The 24,125-nt window shown below is 41.9% G+C and overlaps 1 protein-coding gene across 2 annotated transcripts in view; it reads right to left on the bottom strand.

Moving 5' to 3' along the window:
• The window catches only part of tafa5l (TAFA chemokine like family member 5, like), a 72,393-nt gene that overhangs the window by 4,851 nt on the left and 43,417 nt on the right, over positions 1 to 24,125 (bottom strand). For both annotated transcript variants that reach the window (XR_011927138.1, XM_072449623.1), the window contains one exon: positions 8,126 to 8,173. Coding sequence is in view for 1 of the 2 variants with exons in the window: in XM_072449623.1 (XP_072305724.1) it covers positions 8,150 to 8,173 (24 nt within the window). In the remaining variant the exon portion in view is untranslated. The remainder of the gene's footprint in view (positions 1 to 8,125; positions 8,174 to 24,125) is intronic.

Genomic DNA, 24,125 nt, shown 5'->3' with positions numbered 1-24,125 from the left:
CATGTGCACAAAGTGGAAGAGGCGGTGTGTAAACACTGAGGGATTCACTACTGAGATGAACTGGTGACAAAACCATCGTCTTAGTTTGAAAACCTGACTTTGTTGTGACTAAAATCCTTATGACAGCATATAAGCAGAAAACCAAACGCTTAATAGACCCAGCAGCATGTAATAGATTTCGGTAAGACAGATGGTTTGCAATGATTCATAATTCTACTCATTATGCAAATCATGTGCTAATTGAATCATTTAGTTAATGACAGATGCAGTTCGTATGTGGTACAAAGTGAAAACACGACTGCAGCGTTAATAAGGCTTAAGCTTTCAAACCAATGTAGAGGAGACATTGGATATGAAATGTTTAACTTCATCAATAATTCAATTTTAATTTAAATGTAAACCAGGGGAGAATTTGTTCCGTATCCATAATACTCAAATGCTCAATAGCCGACTCACGAGTAAAGCAGATTGTATATGAATTCAGAACCACTTTAACTCTCCAAGTGTTCTCTGTTTACGTTACACTTTCTATTAATGCTTTTAATTTTCACAATTTAAGACACTACTAAATATTGCATAGCCTAAAGCCAAGAAGGATAATATTGTTTTATTACAGTACAAGTGAATAGCTTTTGCTGTAATTATTATCTTAGGCAAATACTGAGTTAAGCTCTTCGATTATGTGTCTGTATATACAGTGATATATGTTGAAAATTAAATACAGATGCTTAAATGAAATAAAGTCAGTGCTTGAAAGTTGGAACCACTTGTTCAAGTTGGTTTTGCAGCTTTATAGTTTAACTTTACTTGCACTTTTGTTGTATCTTCACGGTATTCTCTATACTCAAGCATATTTTAATATTCTAGTTAAATAATAAGATTTAAGCCCATATTTATGTCTCGCTTTTTAATTGCATAACTTTCTATTCTACAGCTGTTTTTGTACTTTTCGTTGCAACAATTACATTTCCCCATTGTAGGACAAAACAAGGTTCTCTTAATTGTAATAAATCTAGAGAGTTAATAATAAAATAAAGTGAAGAAGCAGAAGCATTAGCCACCACAGCCTCTCCATCTCCACTTCACCAACAGTTTATCATATTCTATAACCAAACTCCAATCTGTCATAATCCCATTCTGTAGGGAAATTTGTCCTCAGTGCAGCACCCAAGGGCCCTAAGCGAGGTTTTGTCAGGAGCACCTCAGCTAGGATCATGCACGTGTTGAGAAAACATGAAGAGAAAATGCCAACAGCCCGAAATGCTCCGGCTCCAGGACTTGAACGTGGGATCTAATTGCTCTGCCATCCAAAAAGTGGCCTTAATATGACCAAAGTTATTATTCCTGCAAAGACACAAGTGCTAAGATGGCTCATTGTTTTCTAGCATCTCGCTATAATGGCCCGCAAAAGACTCACATTTCAATATATTTTTCATTGATTTGCTTTTGCCTAATTAACCTGGGTAAACTTCTAATTACAAAAGTTAGTTAGAAAAGGTGTTTCAGCTTTTATAAATATTATAGTTCCTTCACATAGCTGAAAAGTACAGTTCAGAGCTTTTGGTAAACTGGCACCTAATAAGAAAAGTGCTTACTTCAGTATAAGATAATGAGCTCTTCCTATTTCTCTTTTTCCTCTTTGCAGTAAGCACTTTGGTGATTCCCTTTGAAAAACAAAAACACCATAAAGAACCCAATTTGTTAAAACACAACTGCTTTTGAAGCTGGGCTCTGACAGCTTTCAGCTTTTAAAACCTTAGCAGGAAAAGCTTTGTAAAACCATATAAAAGCCATCTCAGTTATCGTAGCCCACAGTGGAATATAGTTAATGACTTGATTCTGCCAATCATTTCAGCGAGACCCAATTAGATAATACCTGCCTGTCATGAATGTGTTATATGAATAAATCCATAAATGCTCATCTATAAGCGTTTGAGGGTGACAGTGGACACATTTGACACCCAAGTCTGCAACATATAAATCATTTAGACACATAAATATGAGTTGGCAAATCCACATAGGATTCTGCAAATTCCCCAGGCTGGCAAATAAATATTTATGGCAGCCCCAATTCCCCCTTTTCTCTCTGTCCTTGGTAATTGTGCATGATTCATTTTGTTTTCTCAGTGGAAGAGTGAGAATCAATCTTAGAAAATATTGGCTGGGAGACATAAGGCATGCAGATTCGGGGACACGGCTGGCTGTGCGGGGTATAGGAGCTCCACAGACACTCTGTCATGTTGGGGAGCACGGATTCACTTCGATCTTTCACTAGATTTTCTGCTGTTCTGTTGGAGAAGAACACAAATGTTTCAGGAAGTAGAGTAAGCATTCCAGAAGACGGAGAGCGGGCCCGGGTCTATAGCTTTTAATGGGCCGGGTGAATACTGATGTGCCGGAGTGGGCCGTGAGGCAGGCAATCAAATAATGCAAATGGTGGCGCAGCTAAAGCAGTTGGAGCTCAAATCAGTCTCCAGCTCCAGTCAAATGCAATAAAGTCTCATTTTCACTACACTTGAATAGTGAGTTAGACGATTTCAGAGAGACATTAATTCACTTCTTTTGACAAGTCAGTGTGATCCCTCATTCGTCCAGGAGTGTTCCATTGTAGTTGTGGTCATCTGGACTCTGTTTTAGAAAAAAGAGACGTTTTGATTCATTCTCATTCTGCGGATCTAGTCTGAAAACTTGAATATTTATGCTACACTGAGTTTGCCCTGCATGTCCTGTTTATGTTTGTTTGTATTGTTTTTTAAGTTTCACCTGAGACTAGCCTTCTATGTTAGCCTAACAGCTAACAATGTGTCATAAAATACTATTGTAAGATGGCTGCAGTCATTTCATCACTAATGAGTACCTGATTCACATCTGAATGACCAGGCTCATGCCGCCCGCCCGTGGCTTCAAAATACTGCTGTATATTCCGGATAAACTGAACCTTAAACCTCCATTTCTGTTTAAAGAGGGATTTTCTCTCCTCTTTCAAAGCATCTCTCCCCCTGCTTAGAATCTTCAATTCACGGTCTTCAAAAGATAGCGTGATATATTCCTAAAAAGATATATTCCTAAAAAAGGGTCTTAAAAGTTTATAATTTGTATTTTAATCATGTAGCATGACAGAATGCATCACAATGCCCTTAATATCAGAACACAATCGATTCAACAAAAATGTATTTGACCAGCTTTAGCCTTTTTGCAGTAGTCAGGAAATTGCAGTTTAAAAGTACAGCAATACATAGGCCATAACTGCAGTGTTATATACTGTACGTAGCAATCGTCCATCATAATGCCTGTCCCCAAGAATCACTGGACGTAATGACTACAGGCCTGTGGCGCTGACGTCTATAGTCATGAAGACATTTGAGTGCCAGGTCTTGCCCCACCTCAAGTCCTTCACCCCCCCTTGTTGGACCCCCTGCAGTTCGCCTACAGAGCAAACAAGTCTGTAGACGACGCCATCAACCTGGCACTCCACTTCATCTTGCAGCATCTGGACTCCCCGGGAACCTATGCCAGGATCCTGTTTGTGGACTTCAGCTCTGCATTCAACACCATCCTCCAACTCTGCTCCAGGACAAGCTCTCCCAGCTCAACGTACCTGACTCCACCTGCAGGTGGATCACTGACTTCCTGACGGAGAAAGTGCGTGCGGCTGGGGAAGAATGTCTCAGACACTCAGACTATCCTTACAGGACCTCCACAGGGCTGTGTACTTTCTCCTCTGATCTTCTCTCTTTACACATACTGCTGCACCTACAGCCACAACTCTGTGAAACTGATCAAGTTTGCGGACGACACCACCCTCATCGCGCTCATCTCAGATGGGGATGAGTCTGTCTACAGGAGGGAGGTGGACCGGCTGGTGTCCTGGTGCAGTGGTAACAACCTGGAGCTCAATGCCCAGAAGACAGTGGAGATGATTGTGGACTTCAGGAAAGCAACAGCCCCCAGCCCCCCCTCACTATGACAGACTCCCCCATCACCACCGTCGACTTCTTCCTCTCCCTCGGCACCACCATCACCCAGGACCTGAAGTGGGAACCCACCATCAGCTCCCTCATCAAGAAGGCCCACCAGAAGATGTACTTCCTGCAGCAGCTGAGGAAAGCCAAGATGCCAGTTCTATACGGCCATCATTGAGTCCATCCTCATCTCCTCCATCACAGTGTGGTACGCTGGAGCCACAGCCAGGGACAAACAGAGACTACAGCCCATTGTGCTCTCTGCTGAGAAGGTAATCGGCTGCAGACTTCCATCTCTGCAGGATCTGTTTGTCCCAGAGCCCACACCCTTCTCACCCTGGACACGGACTATTTAAGCCACTCCCCTCAGGCAGGAGGCTACGGTCCATCCGGAGCAGAACCTCCCACCACAAGAACAGTTTATTTCCCTCTGCCGTTGGACTCATGAACACTTAACACCTGCCACTTTAACAATACTCGACCAATACTATTAACGCACTGTTCACTTTCTGCACTATTTCCGTACATTTCTGAATAAATATCTGTGTACATACTGAGATTAAGTTTATTTTTTACCTCATTTTATAAGTAAATTCTTAATTTATGCATGTCATATTTGACTATATAGACACTGCTATTATTATTATTTTAATATGCATTGTTTTATCACCTTAACGCCGAAACAAGTTCCTATGTTTGCAAACTGTGTTAAATGACAATGGCAATAAACCTTTTCTGATTCTAATTAATATAATTACTGTCACACATTTCAAATGTACACAACAAATGTACACAAAATCCCAACAACAACAACAAAACATGTATGAAAAACTATGATATATGATAAACTAATGAAAATGAGTATCAAAATGTAATTATTTTCTCTTTTGCCAGCATTAGTCAGTTGATATACAAACCACATAACTGAATATTTAATTCAGTATTAGTAGTATAGTAGTAATTCCGCAATTTCTTCCAATAGACGTAGCTATAGAATCTATACTATGCTTTTATAAGATAAGATAAGATAAGATATTCCTTTATTGTCCCACATGGGGAAATTTCATTGGTGCAACGCAGGTAGATACAGAGGTAGATACAGAAGAACAGATCACTTATAGGAAGTCTGAAAAACACTTTCAGTAGAAGATCTCCTATAAATAAATAAAAACTCCCATAGATAATAAATAAATACATAAATACCATTGCATGTGATCACGACAGTAATTGCACATGAATATGTGTCACGACAGCACATAGGTTGCACATGAATTGCACATGAATTCCAACAGCAATTGCACATATGACAGAATTGCACATGGTTAGGTCAGTATTGCGAGTGTTCAGTACTAACAGTTTTTGTTATAAAGTCTGACAGCAGCAGGAAGGAAAGACCTACGGAACCTTTCCTTCACACATCGAGGGTGGATCAGTCTCTCACTGAAGCTGCTCTCCAGAGCGGAGAGAGTGTCCTGCAGGGGGTGACACTCATGGTCCAGCATAGATGTGAATCTAGCCAGGACCCTCCTGTCCCCCAGCTCCTGCACCGAGTCCAGAGCACAGCCCAGGACGGAGCTGGACTTCTTGATGACTCTGTCCAGCTTCTTCCTCTCCCTCTCTGTGATGCTGCTGCTCCAGCAGGCCACACCGTACAGGAGGGCTGATGCCACCACAGAGTCGTAGAAGGTCTTCAGGAGTGGCCCTGTCACTCCAAAAGACCTGAGTCTCCTCAGGAGGTAGAGCCGACTCTGGCTCTTCCTGTACAGTGCGTCCGTGTTATGAGTCCAGTCCAGTTTGTGGTTCAGATGAACACCCAGGTACTTGTATGAGTCCACTCTCTCAATGTCCCGTCCCTGGATGTTCACTGGTGAGGGGGCAGTGGGGTGGCGTCTGCGGAAATCCACCACCATCTCCTTGGTCTTCCCCGCGTTGATGAGGAGGTGGTTCCGCTGACACCAGTCCACAAAGTCCTGCGCCAGTCCTCTGTACTCCGCGTCATCGTCGTCCGTGATGAGTCCGATGATAGCGGAGTCGTCAGAGAACTTCTGCAGGACACAGCTGTCCGTGTCATGTCTGAAGTCTGCAGTGTAAAGGGTGAAGAGAAAGGGCGCGAGGACAGTGCCCTGGGGCGCCCCCACACTGCAGGTCCGAGTGTCAGACACACAGTTCCGGGCTCTCACAAACTGGGGTCGGTCTGTGAGGTAGTCCAGGATCCACTCTGCCAGGTCATACTCCACACCAGCCGTCTCCAGCTTGTCCCTCAGGAGCAGCGGCTGGATGGTGTTGAAGGCGCTGGAAAGATCGAAGAACAGAATCCTCACAGAGCTGCCAGGCTTTTCCAGGTGAGAGAGAGAGCGGTGCAGCAGGGAGATGACGGCGTCCTCCACTCCGATGCCAGACCGATATGCAAACTGCAGCGGGTCCATGGCTGAGCTCACGGTGGAGCGGAGGTGGTCCAGGACTAGCCGCTCCAGTGTCTTCATCAGGTGGGACGTGAGAGCCACTGGCCTGAAGCTGTTGAGGTCTTTGGGGCGCGGTGTCTTAGGCACAGGTACCAGACAGGAGGTCTTCCAGACCTGTGGTACCACCCTCAGCTTCAGGCTCATGTTGAAGACATGCTCCACAACTCCACACAGTTCATCTGCGCAGGACTTAAGGAGCCTGGGGCTGATGCCATCAGGTCCTGCTGCCTTCCTCACTTTAATCCTCTTCAGCTCACTCCTCACCTGTGCTGCTGTGACAGTCAGTGGTTGGCAGGGGGACTGGTGTGCTGGGGGGATGGGTGAGTCCAGGCGAAGTGGGGAGCCGATGGTCCGGGGCAGATAAGCGAAGAGGAACAGATGCAGGGCATTGTCCAGCTGTGGAAGAGGGAGCATGCAGCTGTGCAGGGGGAGGGGCGGGTGACCGATCAAACCTCAAGAAGTGAGCATTTAAATCATTCACCCACTGTAGATCCCCCTCTGTCTGGGCAGGGGGGATTTTGAAGCCCGAGATGGTTTTCAGGCTCCTCCACACTCCCTGAATGTTCTTTTGCTGCAGCTGCTCCTCCATCCTCCTCTTGTAGCCGGCCTCAGCCTGCCTGATCTTCCTCCTCAGCTCCTTCTGCACAGTCCTCAGCTCCTCCTTGTTCCCTGACCTGAAGGCTCTCTTCTTCTCCTTCAGCAGAGCCTTCAGTTCACGGTTAATCCATGGCTTGTTGTTTGGAAAACACCGCACCGTCCGGGAGGGAACAATGTTCTCAAAACAGAAGTTGATGTAGTCCGTGATGCACTCTGTGATGGTGTTGATGTCCTCCCCATGTGGGTCATAAAGCTCAGTCCAGACAGTGGTGCTGAAGCAGTCCCTCAGAGCCTCCTCGCTCTCAGCAGACCACATCCTCACCTCACGGGACACCACAGGCTGCCTGCGCACGATGGGTTCATACACAGGCCTCAGATGTACAAGGTTGTGGTCCGAGCTGCCCAGGGGAGGGAGGGGGGAAGAAGAATAAGCCTCCTTGGTGTTGGCAAAAAACAAGTCCAATGTTCTATTCTCTCTGGTGGGGCAGGTAACATACTGGGTGTATGTTGGTAGAACAGAAGAGGGAGAAGCGTGGTTAAAGTCACCAGAGATGAGGAAGAGAGCCTGTGGATGCTGTGTTTGCAGCCTACAAGTGCAGGAGAGCAGTGCTTCACAAGCATTTTCAGCATTGGCAGACGGGGCCACATAGACTGCGATCAAAATCACATGTGAGAACTCCCGGGGCAGATAGTATGGCCTCATGCCAATAGCCAATAGTTCAATATCCTTGTTACATAGCTGCTCCCTCACTGTGCAGTGTTCGGGTTTGGACCAGCTCGTGTTCACATACACCGCCAGACCTCCACCTCTTTTCTTCAAGCATTCTTTCGTTCTGTCCGCCCGCAGCAGATGAAAATTGTCCAAACCTACAATAGAGTCTGGCATTTCTGCTGTTAACCAGGTCTCTGTGAAAATCAAGACGCTGCTGTCCCTATAAATCCTCTGGGACCGCATGAGGCTCGCTATTTCCGTCATTTTATTTTGAAGGGACCTCACGTTACCCATGACTACGGCGGGAACCGACTTCCTGTTTGTCCCTCTCCAAGGACACTTCAGAAGAAAGCATGTATTTATACAGATCAGAGTATGTATCATTAACTTACATCCATTCTGTGTTCCTCTGCTCTTTAGGAAGGCTCCTTGGGCAAAGGCTGTGAAAGAGAAAGAACAAGAAAGAAGAAGGTCAACGTGCTGGCTCCACGGGTCTGGCTTCACTCACTCATGTTCCCCCAGACTCCCCGAACACACTGGCCTTGGACGCGCAGCAGCATATGTCTGTTAAGAGACACAGATGGCTTGTTCCTCCAATTATATCTATGACCAGCGCGCAAAACCTGAAGGTTATTTTGTTCTACACAGGTTTTTATGACCTCTGAGGACATCGCTCGCTTCGCCACAATGACAGAATATACGAGCCGGTAATGGCCTTTTCATCATTCACAATAACGACTGGTAGACCGGAGCTTTATTTTCTCTGAAGCATCGAGCAGATAGATATTTTATAACTGACGTTGTTAGCGTGGACGGTTACATTGGGTTACACTGTGTTTTCTGAAAGCGTATAGACTTCTACTCTTGGTGAATTTCAGTTTTTATACCTCAGCTTGGATTTTAAATTCTAGTTCATAGGCCTGATTTTGAAGACTTTAGATCATTTTAAAGATAGAATTAGAGATTAACCGATTTGTGTTTTTTGTCTTGTTCTTCAAAGTAATAGAAACAGAAAACAAACAGAAACAAACAAGACCACAAGGGTGAAAATAAGAATTTAGGGAAACAGGGCATAAGTTTAGGGCACACCGGTTCCAAAATAGGAGTCCCATTTGGTCCAGTTTCTGTCCAATTTGTAAATTTTTAACTGTGATTTTTGTGATCCATTCATCAAATAGGCGGCCGGGGATGGAAATTGGGAGATCTGTGCAAAACATAAATATTTTTATTGCAGAAGCTTATTGAAATTATGCCACAGCAAATTCATATTGTAATCAAAGCTAAAGGCCGTCCAACATAGAGCGTGTGACTTGTTTTTCTGTAGCAACTTTTTTATTTTTTTTACAGGCAGTGTATTGCTTTTGACAGCAGTCCTAAGCTCTCATCACAATAATAGCAAGAATAAATGAAGACTTATTTTTGTTTGTCACTCTACCAAAATATATAGACATAATCATGGTTAATTTGATTTGAAGTTTGTATTCTCTGCTGAAGCCCGAATCGGAACCAAACTCAAGTTGAATTTAAGCCAAGCTTGAAGAAGCTGCACAAAGCTTAAAAGAGGAGAGAAAGGCTGCTGTGCTCAGAGAGTGATGGGAGCCAAGAGTGTAAACCCGTAGGCAAGTGTCTTTGGAAGCTGAGAAAACTGCAGGTAGGAAGCAAACACATTATATAAAAGCATTATATAACATTTAGGTCTAATATACTGCACGCATCATGTCAATTAAACTTCACAGACTGTAGGGGCATGCTGTATTTTTGTATGATCTGATATAGTTACAACAATACTGGTGTCTTTGGTTGTATAGATGGAGCCGACAGCAGGACCGGTGTGCCACAGGATGAGAGTGTGTTGGTCTATCTTTAAAACAACATTTATTTCCAATTGACCAGAGCAAAACACCCATATTGTGAATGAGTCACTTTTGAGCAGATAATGAGTACGCTAATCATAATCAGGAAGTTAATGGTGTGTTTAGCCAATCAGAGGCGCTGACTAGAGACACGGCTGTCTAGGCAGAGCATTGGCATTCCCAGCAGCCCCTCTCAGAGCAGTGCCAGGCCTCTGCGGTGACTTGGTATTCCGCGGCCCACCCTCCCGGCTCGCGTCCCCCCCGTCTGCGGCTGTGTCTGTCCGAGGCGCTGATCCATCACTCCTCTCCTCCAGCATGTCATCTAAATGCTAAGTACTTTCACTGCATCTTTAAATCAAAACCAACGAAAACGAGCACGGGTGAGTGTGTGGAAGTCATGAAAGCTTATAATGCACAATAGAATTACCCAGTCTTTTGATTACATTCATTTTCCAAAGGAGATATTGTAGAAGAGGAGAAAAGTGCAAACAAGAAAACCTGTGATTTGAGGAGTTTTCCCCAGTAAAGGTTGTCTTTGTTTACCTCAGCCTGGGTCACATGCAAAAGCAAGTGAAAGAGTGGAACTTCATGCTGACAAGGCAACACATCGTAATGAAGCAGTTATATAATAGCAAAGTGTGTAATTATTTGGATTAATAGAAAAAAAACATACACAAAAACTGGCTAACCCTGTCGTTTTTAGACGTCTACAAACATGTTCTCAAATGCATGGATTTTTTGCATTTGTTTTGCTGGTTATATTTCAAATGCTTCTGTTTATCATGAGCACAGTGATCTAAATCTGGATTCGAACAGCAAAATGTGTCAGAAAGTTACTAATTAGAAGCTTAAAAGCAATATGGGTCTCTTCTGAACTGTGCAGATAAGAAATAATTATTGTGATTGAACCTTCATCTATTGGAATGGACAGACATGATACAAAGATACAAACACACCGAATCATAGCCAGAGAACTTGTGGAACTTTTATCTCGGACTATGCCTTTTTATGTCACATGACTTATAGGGTGCGTCCAAAATTGTCCTTGTTTGAGCACAGTTAAGTCCAGATGTAGACTTGACGTTCTGGATTTAGCTCTAGTTTTTCCCCTATTTTGATGTGGTGTTTGTGGAACCCTGAAAAAAAAAAAAAATTCCCAGAGTATAAAAGTATTGACTCTACAAATCCTGACTTTGCTAAATGTATGGACCTTCCATGTTCATTTACAAGGCCAAGCATAAGTCATTCACATTTATCATGTAAAAGGTGGGACAGTGGAAAGTTTAGTAAGTTTAGTATTACCTAGCAGGTAGATTGGTAGGTGTTGTGAACATGTAGGAAGCCATTTATCATCAAATGTTTGGCATAGAAAACAGTAGTCAAAGCAAATACCACCTCTATATACTAGGCATAATCTTCATACTTGCTCATATGACTATTCCCATTTCTATAAGCATTCTTCTATCTTCTGTTTATCGAAGGAAGACGCCATCATACAGCACGTGTCTGCTGCGGCGCTCAGACAAAAGCCATCGATCGGAGGGTTTCTCGCAGTGGAGCGCAGTGCTGAGGAGGCAGGAGGCCCACACTATTAACTGCTGCCACTAATTAAAAGGGTAACAAGGTGAGAGCGCCCCACGGGGACTCAGCCGGCTGCTCTGGCCCAGTAAACAGTGCTCAGAGCCTGTGGTGAGTACGAGACGGCCCATCCAAGGACATCCAAGTTACATTCATCTCCCGCTGGCATATCCACAGATAGGGCGCACAGACAAGGCACTGAGTGGTAATAAGTGCTTTTCAAATTGCTTATCTTGCTGTAAAATTGAAACATTTGGATCTCGGCTAAGAGCTGGAAGTGCCACTGTTTTTCCAAGGGTCTTGTAAACATTGAGTGCTGCGTGTCAATGATTAAGTTTGTTCACAGCTTGGGTGCTTGGATGAGTGAGAAGATTGGGAGAAATACTAAAAACTCTAATAAATGTTTTCTTATCCAGTATTTACAGAGTATGTGGTGAAATATATACTATGTATCAAAACAGCAGGATAAGCTTTAAAATAAATGGATTATGTTTGAACACACAATGGGGAATTTTAATCTTACATAAATTAATGTTGAAATACTGCACAATGTGTAAACAAAATACATTTAACTTGGCAAGTGAGTGACACTTGTCAACGTTTCAATTCTAAGGCTGCTGAAGGGAGTTTGAATGATCGGCTATTTTAAATACTTAGCTTTTCCAGAGTGAAACCGGGAGCTTACTGCCATTTTCTATCATTGTCTGGAGGGTAATCCACCACCATTTTATATCACGAGGATATGGACAATGTCTGTATGTATTTCCCCATTTCACAAAACTGATACAACAAGTACTGTAAAGTCATAAAGATGAAAAAAGAGGGACAAACTCACTGCAGTGCACAACTTCCAATGAGATACAAAAGTTTAAAGGGAATGAAAGTGCACAGAGACCATAGTTGTTAAAACAGAACATAGTGGAAGCCCAAATGTAGGGCTTAATGGGGCACAGTTAGTTTGTTCAGCGCTTAAAGGGAAAAAAGCATATTTTTGTGACCACAGAACCACTTAAGACCACAGAATTATCCCCAATGACCATTCTAAACCCCACTATCCTGGAGCCATCACTAAACTTTTCCCTCCAGTCTCTCTCCTAACAAGTTGACTTCCAAACTTTTTAGTGAGCTCCATCAGCCACACTCCGTGCTATTAGTGGCCATTGCAGGCAGACTAACAAGCCCCGCTGCAAGCCCACTTCAGGTCCGGAGAGGGTGCTTTGTGCCCCAAATGCCCCATATGGCCTTTAAACACAACCAAAAACAACAGTATCACACATACCAGCTAGTGGAACAGCATTCCAAAATTGAATCATAAAGCCAATAAACACAGAAATACAGCTTTTGAAAACAATGTTAGCTGGAAAAGTGACCAAAAAAAATACTAGACAAGAAACAAGAAAAGCTGTTTCAGTCTCACAGTTTGGCATTAAATAAATCATGTTTACCAAAAGACTTTCCATAGAATTACATAGAAAGCAAACTTATATTGCAGTGTCAATAATGCCAGTCAGCATGAATAACTGGCATTATGATTTACATTTAGTTCTACATCAATTCTCTTTGTATTCCTCTTTTATGAAAATCAATAAATATTAGTAAATCATATTAGTCTGTCTTTGAAAGGCTGGGACATTGCCTGTAAACTCTATTGTGTCCCAGTGATTAAATCAAAAGTAATGAGACCATATCTCCATGCAAGCAGAAAGGAGACAAGCTCCTGAAAAGCGAGGTGTCATACGCCATCATTCTAAATATATATTATTTGTATCCACATTTTAGATAATTGATACTAATTAAAACCAACTAGAAATCTCTCAAGAACATAGATTTTGAAAGTTTTGGTAGTCATTTTTGGTCATTTTTGTCTCACTCTGAATGAGACAAAAAATATAAATCTGGCTCTGAGATTTCTCATCTATTTTACAACTATAGATAGATAAAATACATAAACTAAAAATCCAAGGACTTATATTTTCTTAACAGCTAGACATGTATACATTTTAAAATAAACTACTTCGTTAAATAAACTGTTCTGTTTGGAAATTTAGTTAAAACACATCTGAGACCTCTTATGCCTGGAAGAGTCTGGTGCTGCTAATTTTGATTGTGATACTTTAAAATAGAATGATAACTTGTGTCTACCTGTCTCAACGGTAACTGCACTAAAATGCAGTAAAACATAAGCTGGACCATTCAAGGGCGAATGTGTGATGCAGAACTGGACAGAGCCTGGACCCTCTATTGTAAGAGACTCAGAACCAACATATTATACAACCAATGTGAAAATGAAATGTGAAAATAAATGATAGGGATTATAAGTAAGTCATATAAATGTAAAAGTATAATACTCTCAATGACAGCTTTCCAAGAACCTGAATATACACAAATTGTATTGATCTATATTTGTCAAACATTCTCATTATGTCTTAAAGTTTTTAAGATGGAAAAGCTAGAATTGGAATAGCTACGGGCTTTGAGTCAGTTTCTATACCAGACAAAGCTCTGGAGACGGAGTGCAGAGTAAAACAAAAATGGCAGTTCAAAGCCAGCCAATGACAGAGCTTCAAACAGCACAGCATGGTGAAGTGGCTGAAAAGTGACAGAGGGGACCACAGTCATCCCTGCTCTCAGACAAGAGAACAGAGGGGCCAGCACACGGGCGGGATGCCATTGGGCTGGAGAAAAAAAGAAAACGATTAAACCAAAAGGGCAGAAAAAAACAAACAAAGCGCAAAGGCTTGAGAATGCACAGAGGAGTGCATACGATCAGAGCAGCGTTCAGCACCATGTGATCCATCATACAGTATCTGAAAGCCTTTACAAAGGTGAGCTGTTTCTCCCATTTCTCAACAGTTCTATCAATCTGACCTATTTCAATACATTTTCTGCACCAATCCACACGCTGCCAGCTCCAAGACAGATGATGGTGCCACAGCAGCCGCCAAACAGATGAAGACGAGCCAAAGAAGACCATTATTCTTCTGGGAATGATGAATAGAAAAAGCAAACAGTGAAAACTTGTACACTTATCACAGAGGTGTCTTATGATTAACCGGGTTCACGCCAATTTGGAAATCTCCATCGGAAGAAAAGCCATCGGGAGTTTAAAAAAATACTTCACGCTGATTGGTGAACAGCAGAAAAGGCAGAAAAATCTAAATTGTGTTAAATTTAGTGTTCAGAAAAGCACAGTCCTCTTTCTCATCCAAAAAAGTACAAAGTGCCATTGTGTGCACGTTTATGAAAAAAAAAGTCAGTTGGTTCGGTTGTTTTGACTTCCGCCCAAACCACAATGCTGCTCTTACTGGTTCCAGTCCCGCCTGCGGGGCCTAAATGCCATGTGATTGGCCCGTGTACCACTGGTGCGGACTGCAAACGAATCAGCTGTAGCCTCACAAGATGGATACTCAAGAATCGCAAAGGATGAGGAGGAGGCTGAGGATCACACTCCTTTTGTATCAAGTAAATAGTTAGGTCACAGGAGATGTTTGTTGCAGACATTATAGAATCAAGTTACTCCTGGCTCAGACTGAACACAGTGGACGCAAGAATTCCAAAGCATGGTCTGGATTATTTCTGTTGGGACGCCGCAGTCCTCCACAGACTTTTTTTTCCATATACATGGTTGATTATTGCATGATTTCAAAGACTGTTACCGCAACAGCTACGAGTCTGCACGAGGCATAACAGTGGAGTACCACAAGGATCCAAATCAAAAACACATCCATACATAAAAAGCACATTCATAATATATAATAAATAGAACAGTAAAACATCCACATAAAAAACAAGCACTGCCTCAGCACAAAGGAGTTTAGCAGGCGGATTGAGGTGGTGAGGAAGCTGGATGTGGCCCTTTTGGTCCAGAGTGTGAAGGTCCTGATCCATGTTGGGCCAATACACATTATTAGTTCTTAACAACATAGAAATTAGATACGATTCATTTGCCTGGCTGGTTCCCTTCGTTTGTGTAGTTGTGAATGCGCCAAAGATCTGGACCAAAGAAGTGAAGTCTGGTTCGAAACAAAGAAGTGAAGTCTGGTCCGGTTGGAAATGTCAGTCTCGGTCCGATTATATCGAACTCAGGAGCAATTTTTCTGAATTGTGAAGCAGAGAGTGGAACAAAACCAGGAAGTGACCATGAAGTGAGCCACGCTGAGTTACACGTGAGGCTCAGGATCAAAACAAATCCTGTGTGAGATTGATAACAGGACAAATGACACAAAGAAATACGTGAAAGTAACAGGAGCAGGTCAAAGTCTGGGTTAATTATAATTACTGTTGATCATGCAAAGATAACAATGTTTTAAAGCCAACTGGAACCTGACATTTACCCGTACAACAAGCCAAGATTTCTATCATATTTGCTTCACCCTGGGCATTCAAAGTGAGCGGGCACATTCGGGGCAGGTCGTGCACATGCGGGGCAGGTCGTGCACATGCGGGGCAGGTCGTGCACATGCGGGACAGGTCGTGCACATGCGGGACAGGTCGTGCACATGCGGGGCAGGTCGTGCACATGCAAGGCAGGTCGGGCACATGCGGGGCAGGTCGTGCACATGCGGGACAGGTCGTGCACATGCGGGGCAGGTCGCGCACATTCGGGGCAGGTCGCGCACATGTGGGACAGGTCGCGCACATGCGGGGCAGGTCGTGCACATGCGGGACAGGTCGTGCACATGCGGGACAGGTCGTGCACATGCGGGACAGGTCGTGCACATGCGGGGCAGGTCGTGCACCAGCTCAGCGAAAGAGACAATGTTGCAACATTGATCCTCAATCGAACTGAGTCCGCTTCAATTTGTATTGTTAATGTGACCTATATGTGTTTTTTGCAAAAGTTCCTTCACATCATCCAGGTTGCTTTAGTCCCAAACTCCCAAAGCTTCTGTGCTGTTTCCTGTGAGTGTGAAATGGGCCCTAAACCATGTATTTGAGTGTAACAGTAAAACAAAGGCTCTTTTGCCACGTTACACATTGTGGGCCATATTCTGCCCCCGGAGATAGCGTTAATGTGGGCGCAGCAGAGCTAATATTCCCAAATCGGCGCAATTGCTGACAGTGCAGGGGGTGGAATTCTAAACAAGAGGCGTGACCATGCCAAAATATGATAAATCCAGGACACGTTGGAGGGACTATGTCTCTCGGTTGGCCTGGGAACGCCTCAGGATCCCCCGGAGCGAACAGCGAATGTGGGCATAGCTCTTGTCTCATCACTCAAAAAAGACTTTCAGCATTACGTTTTGAGAATAAAAACGTGTTTTATGTGTAATTGTAATTTGGATTGGTTTAGCCAATCAGAGCCTCTTACAGGATCAAACACTATCACCATATATGGACTGGCAACATCCCACTCCACTGACCAAGTCCAGCCTCTTCAAGCCAGCGCTAAGGACGGCAAGGTAGCAAAACAGTGCCCTGGCCCCGTCGCCTGGAAAAGGCTCAGGTCAACGTTAAATATGGCCCTGTGTGTTTACCCCGTAGATATGGCGGCTGGCTGCAGCAGCAATGTGCTCGGGTCAGGGTCAGGTCATGTCCCAAAATGTAAGCCAATTTTTTGGGTGGGTCAGGTTGGATAGATTTTAACTCGGGTCGGGCAGGGCAAGTCAGAAAAAAATGTGACCTTAGAGAACCAATTAAATAAGTCCTGGCTTACCAACAAACTTTCACTATGACTCCAGTAATGTTGAATTGATTAAGTACATAACATTTTAAAACTTATTCCAGTTCCTTGACCCTTATTTTGAATTATTATACTCACCACAAAGAGAGTGGGAAAGCAAACATAAAAAAGAATATTACAAAAACTTGAACTCTTACAAACTAATTGAATGTTCTTTCGGTGTAAATAGAATTTAATATTATTTTCTATTAAATCTAACTAGTGGAGCAATGCACAATAGACTATCACACTGGCCTGGATTTTCATGTATTTTCAACAGAGTTCCACTCTACTCTACACGGTCTTTATGAAAAAATGTCCATTTACAGCATAGCACTAATTAAAGCAGCTTCATTCCTCCCTTTAATGCATGTATCTTTAACAACCTACTTTAGCTTCTTCATTATGCTTGATATTTGGGCTAAATGAATGCTGCTGGTCATGCCACTGCAGCAATTAATGAAAGTGATTGGAGTATCATAGAGAAGCTTTATCTAATTTCGACAGCCCACTAGGAATACAAATGTCTTTGAAAGAGGTTCACAAGGCTCAGACGCGGCAGAACAAAAAGCATGCATTTCCATAAAGCAGAACACTGAGCAGAGTGAAGATAAGTACTAAGTAATATACAAGTGGTAAATTAGGCTGAAAGCCAAAAGAGCATTGAAGGGGCCCCACAAATTTTATTCTAAACAAAATGTGCTGATTTCATCCTTCCCACAGACCACTTGTGCTATATAAATCATACTCTATTTAGGTCACAGTGGGAAATAGTATTTTTAAAATACTAACTTTACAATAGTAAATACTGATTGTCTAATTTAAATAACAGTTGTTTTTTCACTTAAGAAAGTAGAAGGGCACTAACTTTAAAGAATGTTATGTTTTTTTTTTACTATTGAACTATAATATCAGTAGATAATAGGTAATGATAGGTAATGTAAACTGTATTATTGAACTAAAAGCCTTCATTTAGATATTCCTAGAAGAGTTATTTACATGAAAAATGGCAGAGACATTTTAGAACACAACATGGAATCTTAATTTTTGGAATAAATTGTAACTATGGACAGGGATAGGGGATGGACTAAACCAGGAATTGTCTGAGCCTCTAATGTAGAAGAATACAATTACTCAAAAATAACTTACCAATGAACCAACAACTTTTAAGTGAGAAAATGATCAGGGAACACAGTTATGACATGGTTAAAAGCACATTAAAGGTGTTTTTTCATACTTAATCCCCGTGGCCAGATCCCTGGTGTACACAGTATACTTTGGAATTACAGCTAACGATCATAGAACATACAATCTCTTTGCAAACAGTGCACGCCCACTGCTCATCTCTAGCTGCTGCTGTCCTCAAATTTCCTCAGTACATATAGATGCCAATAAAGTCTGTGCTACATCAGTATTTCACAAATGCGCACAGGAGAAGCCAGTCCTTGTGCTGCGGGGCGGAGACTGACAGAAGCTTATCAGAGCGGTGGGCAACAACTCAAAGCTAATGGAGAAATGAGCCATGCCATTTGCAGTTGCGGGAATATAAACACTGATATTTTCACCTTATGATCTTACACACACATTAAACATATGCACAACACATGAGGAGACATTTGCTCCCGGACCAGTTCCTCCTCTGGACATACAGCTGACTGACCCGCACTCAACACTAGGACCCTGGAAGTGTCAACTCTTGGGAATAGTGGGGTGTGTTCCCGCATATAACCACGTATTTCACATCTGAAAAGGCTGAAACCTGGTATGTGTGTAAAGGACCAACGCACAAAATCATAGTCTAACAGGTTGTGTTCACGTTCTATAATGTGATGATGATGATGATGATGTTAAAATTCAATCCAATAGAAGGGAGAGGTCTGTACAACACTAAATTCACAGTTTTTAAAAGAAATATCCAAACTTAAGATCCACAAATACCAATGTGTCATTATTTGTAAGGAATTGGCTCCACAAATATATATCTTAGGACTTAAAGTCATCATCTGGTTGAATAATGGCACCACTTTTAGAAGCTTTGGTGAAATAAATCTTTCTCTTTTGCCTATTTGTGCAAACAGAGTAGACATTGAACGTTGTGCTAATCTTTATTTCCTGGTACAGAGATTGTAACGGGGACGCATTATGCAAAATGTATTTTAATGAGCTTTTAATCTTCTTACGATGGGGTTTCCTCGTCCCGCAACTGAGGGTCAACTGCTCAGAAAATGTCTGTTTTCACTTACCCCCTATCCTTGCCCACATCCTTGTGCAATTATTTGAAAATGTAAGACTGATACATGTAAGGTTCTTCTTTTCGAACACAAAAACGTGTAAAAAACGATCCATTGCTGGTTACGATGAAATCCCATGAAAAGGCTTGTCAGTATAGACCAGGAAGTCAAAGGATCTGTTCCTATTATTAAGCCATTTTATATCAATATTGCACTTTACAATTAAACAATAAAATCAAATGATGATCTACTTATGTTATAGTTCAATACTAAGTACCTGAAAAAAGTATGGTAAGTCCACAAATCTGCAATTTCACAGATAAACAGCAAATTCCACTATAGAATTCCCACCTCCCGCTGAGTTTTAAACAACCTATGGCAAAACAAATACTATCTTCCACTACTACTAAATAAGTCATGGTTTGCTCATTTGAAGTACAACACATACTAGATTCTGAACTCTCACAAAAGTCCTTTCAATAATAGCTTCTTTTTTTCCCTGCCACACTCCTCAGCACCTCGCACAGGGGTGGCTCGAGTTCAAAGCTGGCTGCTGCAGAGAGCTGTTCTGCCTTTGAGGAGGAGCTCATTAGAAGTCTGTGGTCAGATGGATGCAGCGCAGCAGTGACCATGGCGACCCAGGACTGCACCGTGCACAGTGACACCTTTATACGGCACTCTTACATAAAACAACACACTTCATGCATACAGCGTGTCCAGCGCTCACTCCGCCGCCGACAACTCTATCACACTAATTGGACAATTACATATAGAGCAAAACACTTTCTAATTTACATTTGTTGTATTTTCAGGACACGCTTTGATCCAGTGCACCTTGTCTTGTTATTGCACCTATTCAAGATGTTGTGCTGTGCTCAATCTAAAACTGAATGCTAAGCAGTTTCTGAATTAAAACAAAAAGGTGTTCTGTTGTTGATGTTCGAATAACATTTTGGGATGGCGTCTGCAATATTATGTGAACATATCAATGAGAACATTAACCACTGAACAGTGTCATAAAGTATTAAAATTGTAGAGATATACAGAATTTGGAATGGTAACTTCTATCAATCTGCTGTTGGCTAAACGCTGCAGAACACTTGTGAATTTTAATTTGACAACTTTGACTCGTCATTTTAAAACATTTAAGAATACAGCCTTGAGCCACAATAAGCAGAATGTAAATCAAAAAGGCTCATAGCTGATGCTTTATGGGTTTACTGTCAGTTGTCTTTCATAATGACAACAGATTTGCGACACTTGTTATAAAAAAGTAGGATGTTTTCCGTAACAAACTACATTTAACGTTAACTTCTGTGAAGGCTTTTAACAATAAATCTCCTTGGTTTGTTCTATTAAAGATTAAAGATTGGACACAAGTCAGAACCCTGACTTCTCACCCCGACCACCTGAGGACCACATCAATGCAGCAAAAATCACAGTTTAATGTGAATTTGCATTACTGCATACTCAGGTAGGCCTAATGCATTTATGTGATAAAATGTGAATATATGATTATATTTCTGTGATGTATTTTATCTGCATAATAGTGATATTTTATCAGCATCATTAGTCTAAGAGAAGAACAGGTGTGTGACAAACTGCATTTGTTTGTGAAGGTATCATAAAGATGGGCCAAAGAATGTTGCCCCAGGGGGGGAGTTGCACCCCCCCTTGCAGGCTTTATCTCTACGGAAAAATACAAAGTGCCTTGATGTGAGGCTGACCAATGAGAACTGTGACCCGCCTATTCCAGAATATCTAATAAAACCAACCAGCATGGGAAAAAACAGGGTGAGACGCAGGAGGATCACGCAGGCTGCTTACCACAGCTTGCGTGATCAGTCCCCGCGTTTTCTCCCATGCATGCCATACAAATGTCTGACATTTCTGTGTCATTTCATATTCTAAGTTGAATTATGTTCTCTGACTGTTAAGTAATAGCATTGATTCATGTGTAATTTCTTGACATTTTAGCTGTTTGATAATCCAGAAAACAGGTTAACCATTGTACTGTAAGGTCTCTTTACTCCCAAAAATCTATTTAATGAGTTGCAGGACAATACAGGATTACTCAAACAGGCTCTATGTGCAGCCGGCAGAGTTCAAATCCCAGCTCCGACAGTTTACCGCATGTCCTCCCTTATCTCTCATCCCATTTAAGTCTGAGCTGTCCTGCCTAATACAGCCTATGAGCCCAAAAATCCTCTAAAAATGCCCTCTAAACCTCCAATTATGGGCTCTCAGCAGGACATGTGACACTGCGAATGAGCGAAGAGGGGAAAAAAAAAAGAGGGAATGGGGAAGTCGCACTTCTATCACAGGCAATCACTGTTTAACGCCCCCCGCCTGCAACTAATGAGAGGGAGGTATACATGTGGCTCTAGTCATGAGGGGTGACAGGGTGAGATGAGAGACTCTGGTCATGAGGGTTGACAAGGGGCTGACAGCGGGGTGGTCTTGAGGGGTTTATAACAGTGCCACTGGGGCTGGGACAGAGGCTGGGACTGCTGAAAAATCTATTTTTGACTATGCTCTTTATTACTCCTATTTTTATACATAATAATTTGTAAATATATATAATAATTTGTAAATATATATAACAAACAATTAAAACTACAAATTATCATTTTCAGTCAAGAACACATTTTGTGAATGACAAAAATGTTTGTAAGAAGCCAAATTTGTGCATAAGAAGGCTTCATAAATGAGGCACATTGTTCACAGAGAACACCTGGCTGTTGTGTGTGGAAGAGATAGTCTTGTTTCAACAAATGGGCAATTCCTGACTATATGATTACAATTCAAGATATAAAACAAATATTATATTTCCAGTCCAATGTGCAAAAAATCATAAACTGCAACACCGTTTCATGTTGAAATCCACAATTTTTCATTCAATATATACACGGAATTTTCAACAGCATACAGAATGTCTTGTCAAACATTCATCCTTCCTTATCCACACTTCCTTATCCATTGTGCTTGGATGAGGTGTGAGTGGAAAGGCTCTCAATAATATTGTCTGAGGGTCGGACTGCATTAGAAACCACAGTGTGGATACGATCAGATCATCTCTTACTTATAATTCTGAACTCATTGCCTCCTGCCTGTGAAGTTACATTTTGGCTCAGACTTGATAATGTGTCTAGAGCTCACTGTGGCATGAGGAATTTAGATGAGAAATTTTGAATTCAAGTTTGCAGAAATATAAATCAAGTGACACACTTCTTGTGAGACAGTTCACATTTAAACTTGGATATACTACTTTGAATTAAGTTATTTTTATGAACCATGTTGTTGAACTCCATCATCATTCATGCATGTTTGAGTAATCCTATGCTGAAAAAAATCAAATAGTCCTCATTCCACACATCTTTTCAGTTTGGAGTAAAATGGAATAATACAAATGGGAGGGGGAAAACTGGAACAGTCTTGGTCTATGTGACCAACACTGGTTTAAATTATACATATTAGAATCTTTTAAGTGCATGTGCTGTGGAGTGGATAACATTCTCAGACTGCATGGAGTTATCTCTGTTTCTGTCAGTTCCTCTCTTCACTCTGCACAGTAGGTCACACTCCTGTCTGAGATCCTGGGTCAGGATGTGGAGATGTGACCCTTTGGCGAAACACTACTCCCGACAAGTTCCCGAAGCATGACAGAGAATGTAGAGAACATACTTTTTTTTAAAAAGTCTTTAATGTGATGTCAAATTGACTTTCAGGAGCTTTTAACCATGTCATGATATGATATAAACCTACGCAAGCCCCTGACCAACAGTGCAAAGATCTCTGGGTGCTGTCCCCGCTTCTTCTCCTGCTCAGTGCAGTGCATAAATAGCTTATTTTGCATTTTTACATTAGAGGAGGGGGGAGTGGGAGGAGGAGTGAAGCTGCAACTCAAAGCTAACGGAGAAATAAGCTGAGTTTTTGGCACATCAGTATACACCACGATCTAATCTGCACCTTAAATAAATAAGGAAAAGTTAAACAAAATCACGTAGCAAATACATCCAGTTTACAAAAACATGCAGTTTTGCAGTTTAGAACAGGAAGTCACTGAACATAGTTCTATTGTTGTTGATAATTACCTGGAAAAAAGCATGTTATGCCTTCTTTAAAGGGACAAGTTTATGTGCATGAGGAGATCCTTGGTGCTATAGTAGGCCTGTAAGTTTGTCATTACTTTTTTTGAGGTTGATAATTTGCATAAGTTAGTTCAAGTCAAAAGCTCTATCCACCAACGCCAATATTCATAAATGCATGTATCACTATTTTACCACTCAACACCCAGAGTGGATTTCATTGCACCAAATTTTTTCCTATTGACGTCCTTCACTAGCCTCCAAACCGGCCTTTATAGATCCACTTGTTATAATCGTGCAATTCCCATCCACACCCTGCTGTTAAGTGCACAAAGCTCCTAACACCCCAACACCCCTCTTTCGCTCTCCACCTCCGAGCATATCATACCTTTCAGCAGCCGCCTAGTGAAGACAAATTGCTGGCTTGTTTAGGGGGCCAGCCTCCAGAGGGTGATTCATATTAATGGCTGGCTGGCAGAGGAGAGCGGCCATATGCAAACTCCATTAACAGGTTAGGCAGTGTGTGTGACCCACAGTGCCATTGTGAGCTAAACACATCGGGACGGCACACGCTGCAGGTGCACGTCCTCTCGTGTCCACAGCGACCGCTTCATCACGGAGCAAATAAGGCAGGGCGGTATCGGTGCTTCATGTTTATGCTAATACTATGACAGCCTAAGTTTAACTAGATCAGAGAATTGTCATTATATACAGTTTTTACTAAGAACACAGTAATATGAGGTAAAAGAGTTCAGTTTTATGTGCTGGATACTTTGATCACAAGGAATTTTGGGAAACAATATTTGAGCAGACGTTAACTGAATTGTGGTTTTTTACATGTTTTTATTTGGTACTTGAACATTTAAAATCCAAGAAAAGAGATGTGCTTGCCATATTTCAAACAAATTACAAAGTCAATAATGGAATGTTAGGTTTGATTGTGCATTGTATGCAAATATGTAAAATGTACTTCAGCCTCA

Source organism: Eucyclogobius newberryi, unplaced genomic scaffold, assembly GCF_026437365.1.
Source record: "Eucyclogobius newberryi isolate DKJ021-1_F unplaced genomic scaffold, fEucNew1.0.hap1 SCAF_17, whole genome shotgun sequence".
NCBI classification, from domain to species: Eukaryota; Metazoa; Chordata; class Actinopteri; order Gobiiformes; family Gobiidae; genus Eucyclogobius; species Eucyclogobius newberryi.
Note: the sequence above shows the minus strand (reverse complement) of the source record. Positions and strands in the feature narration are given on the sequence as shown.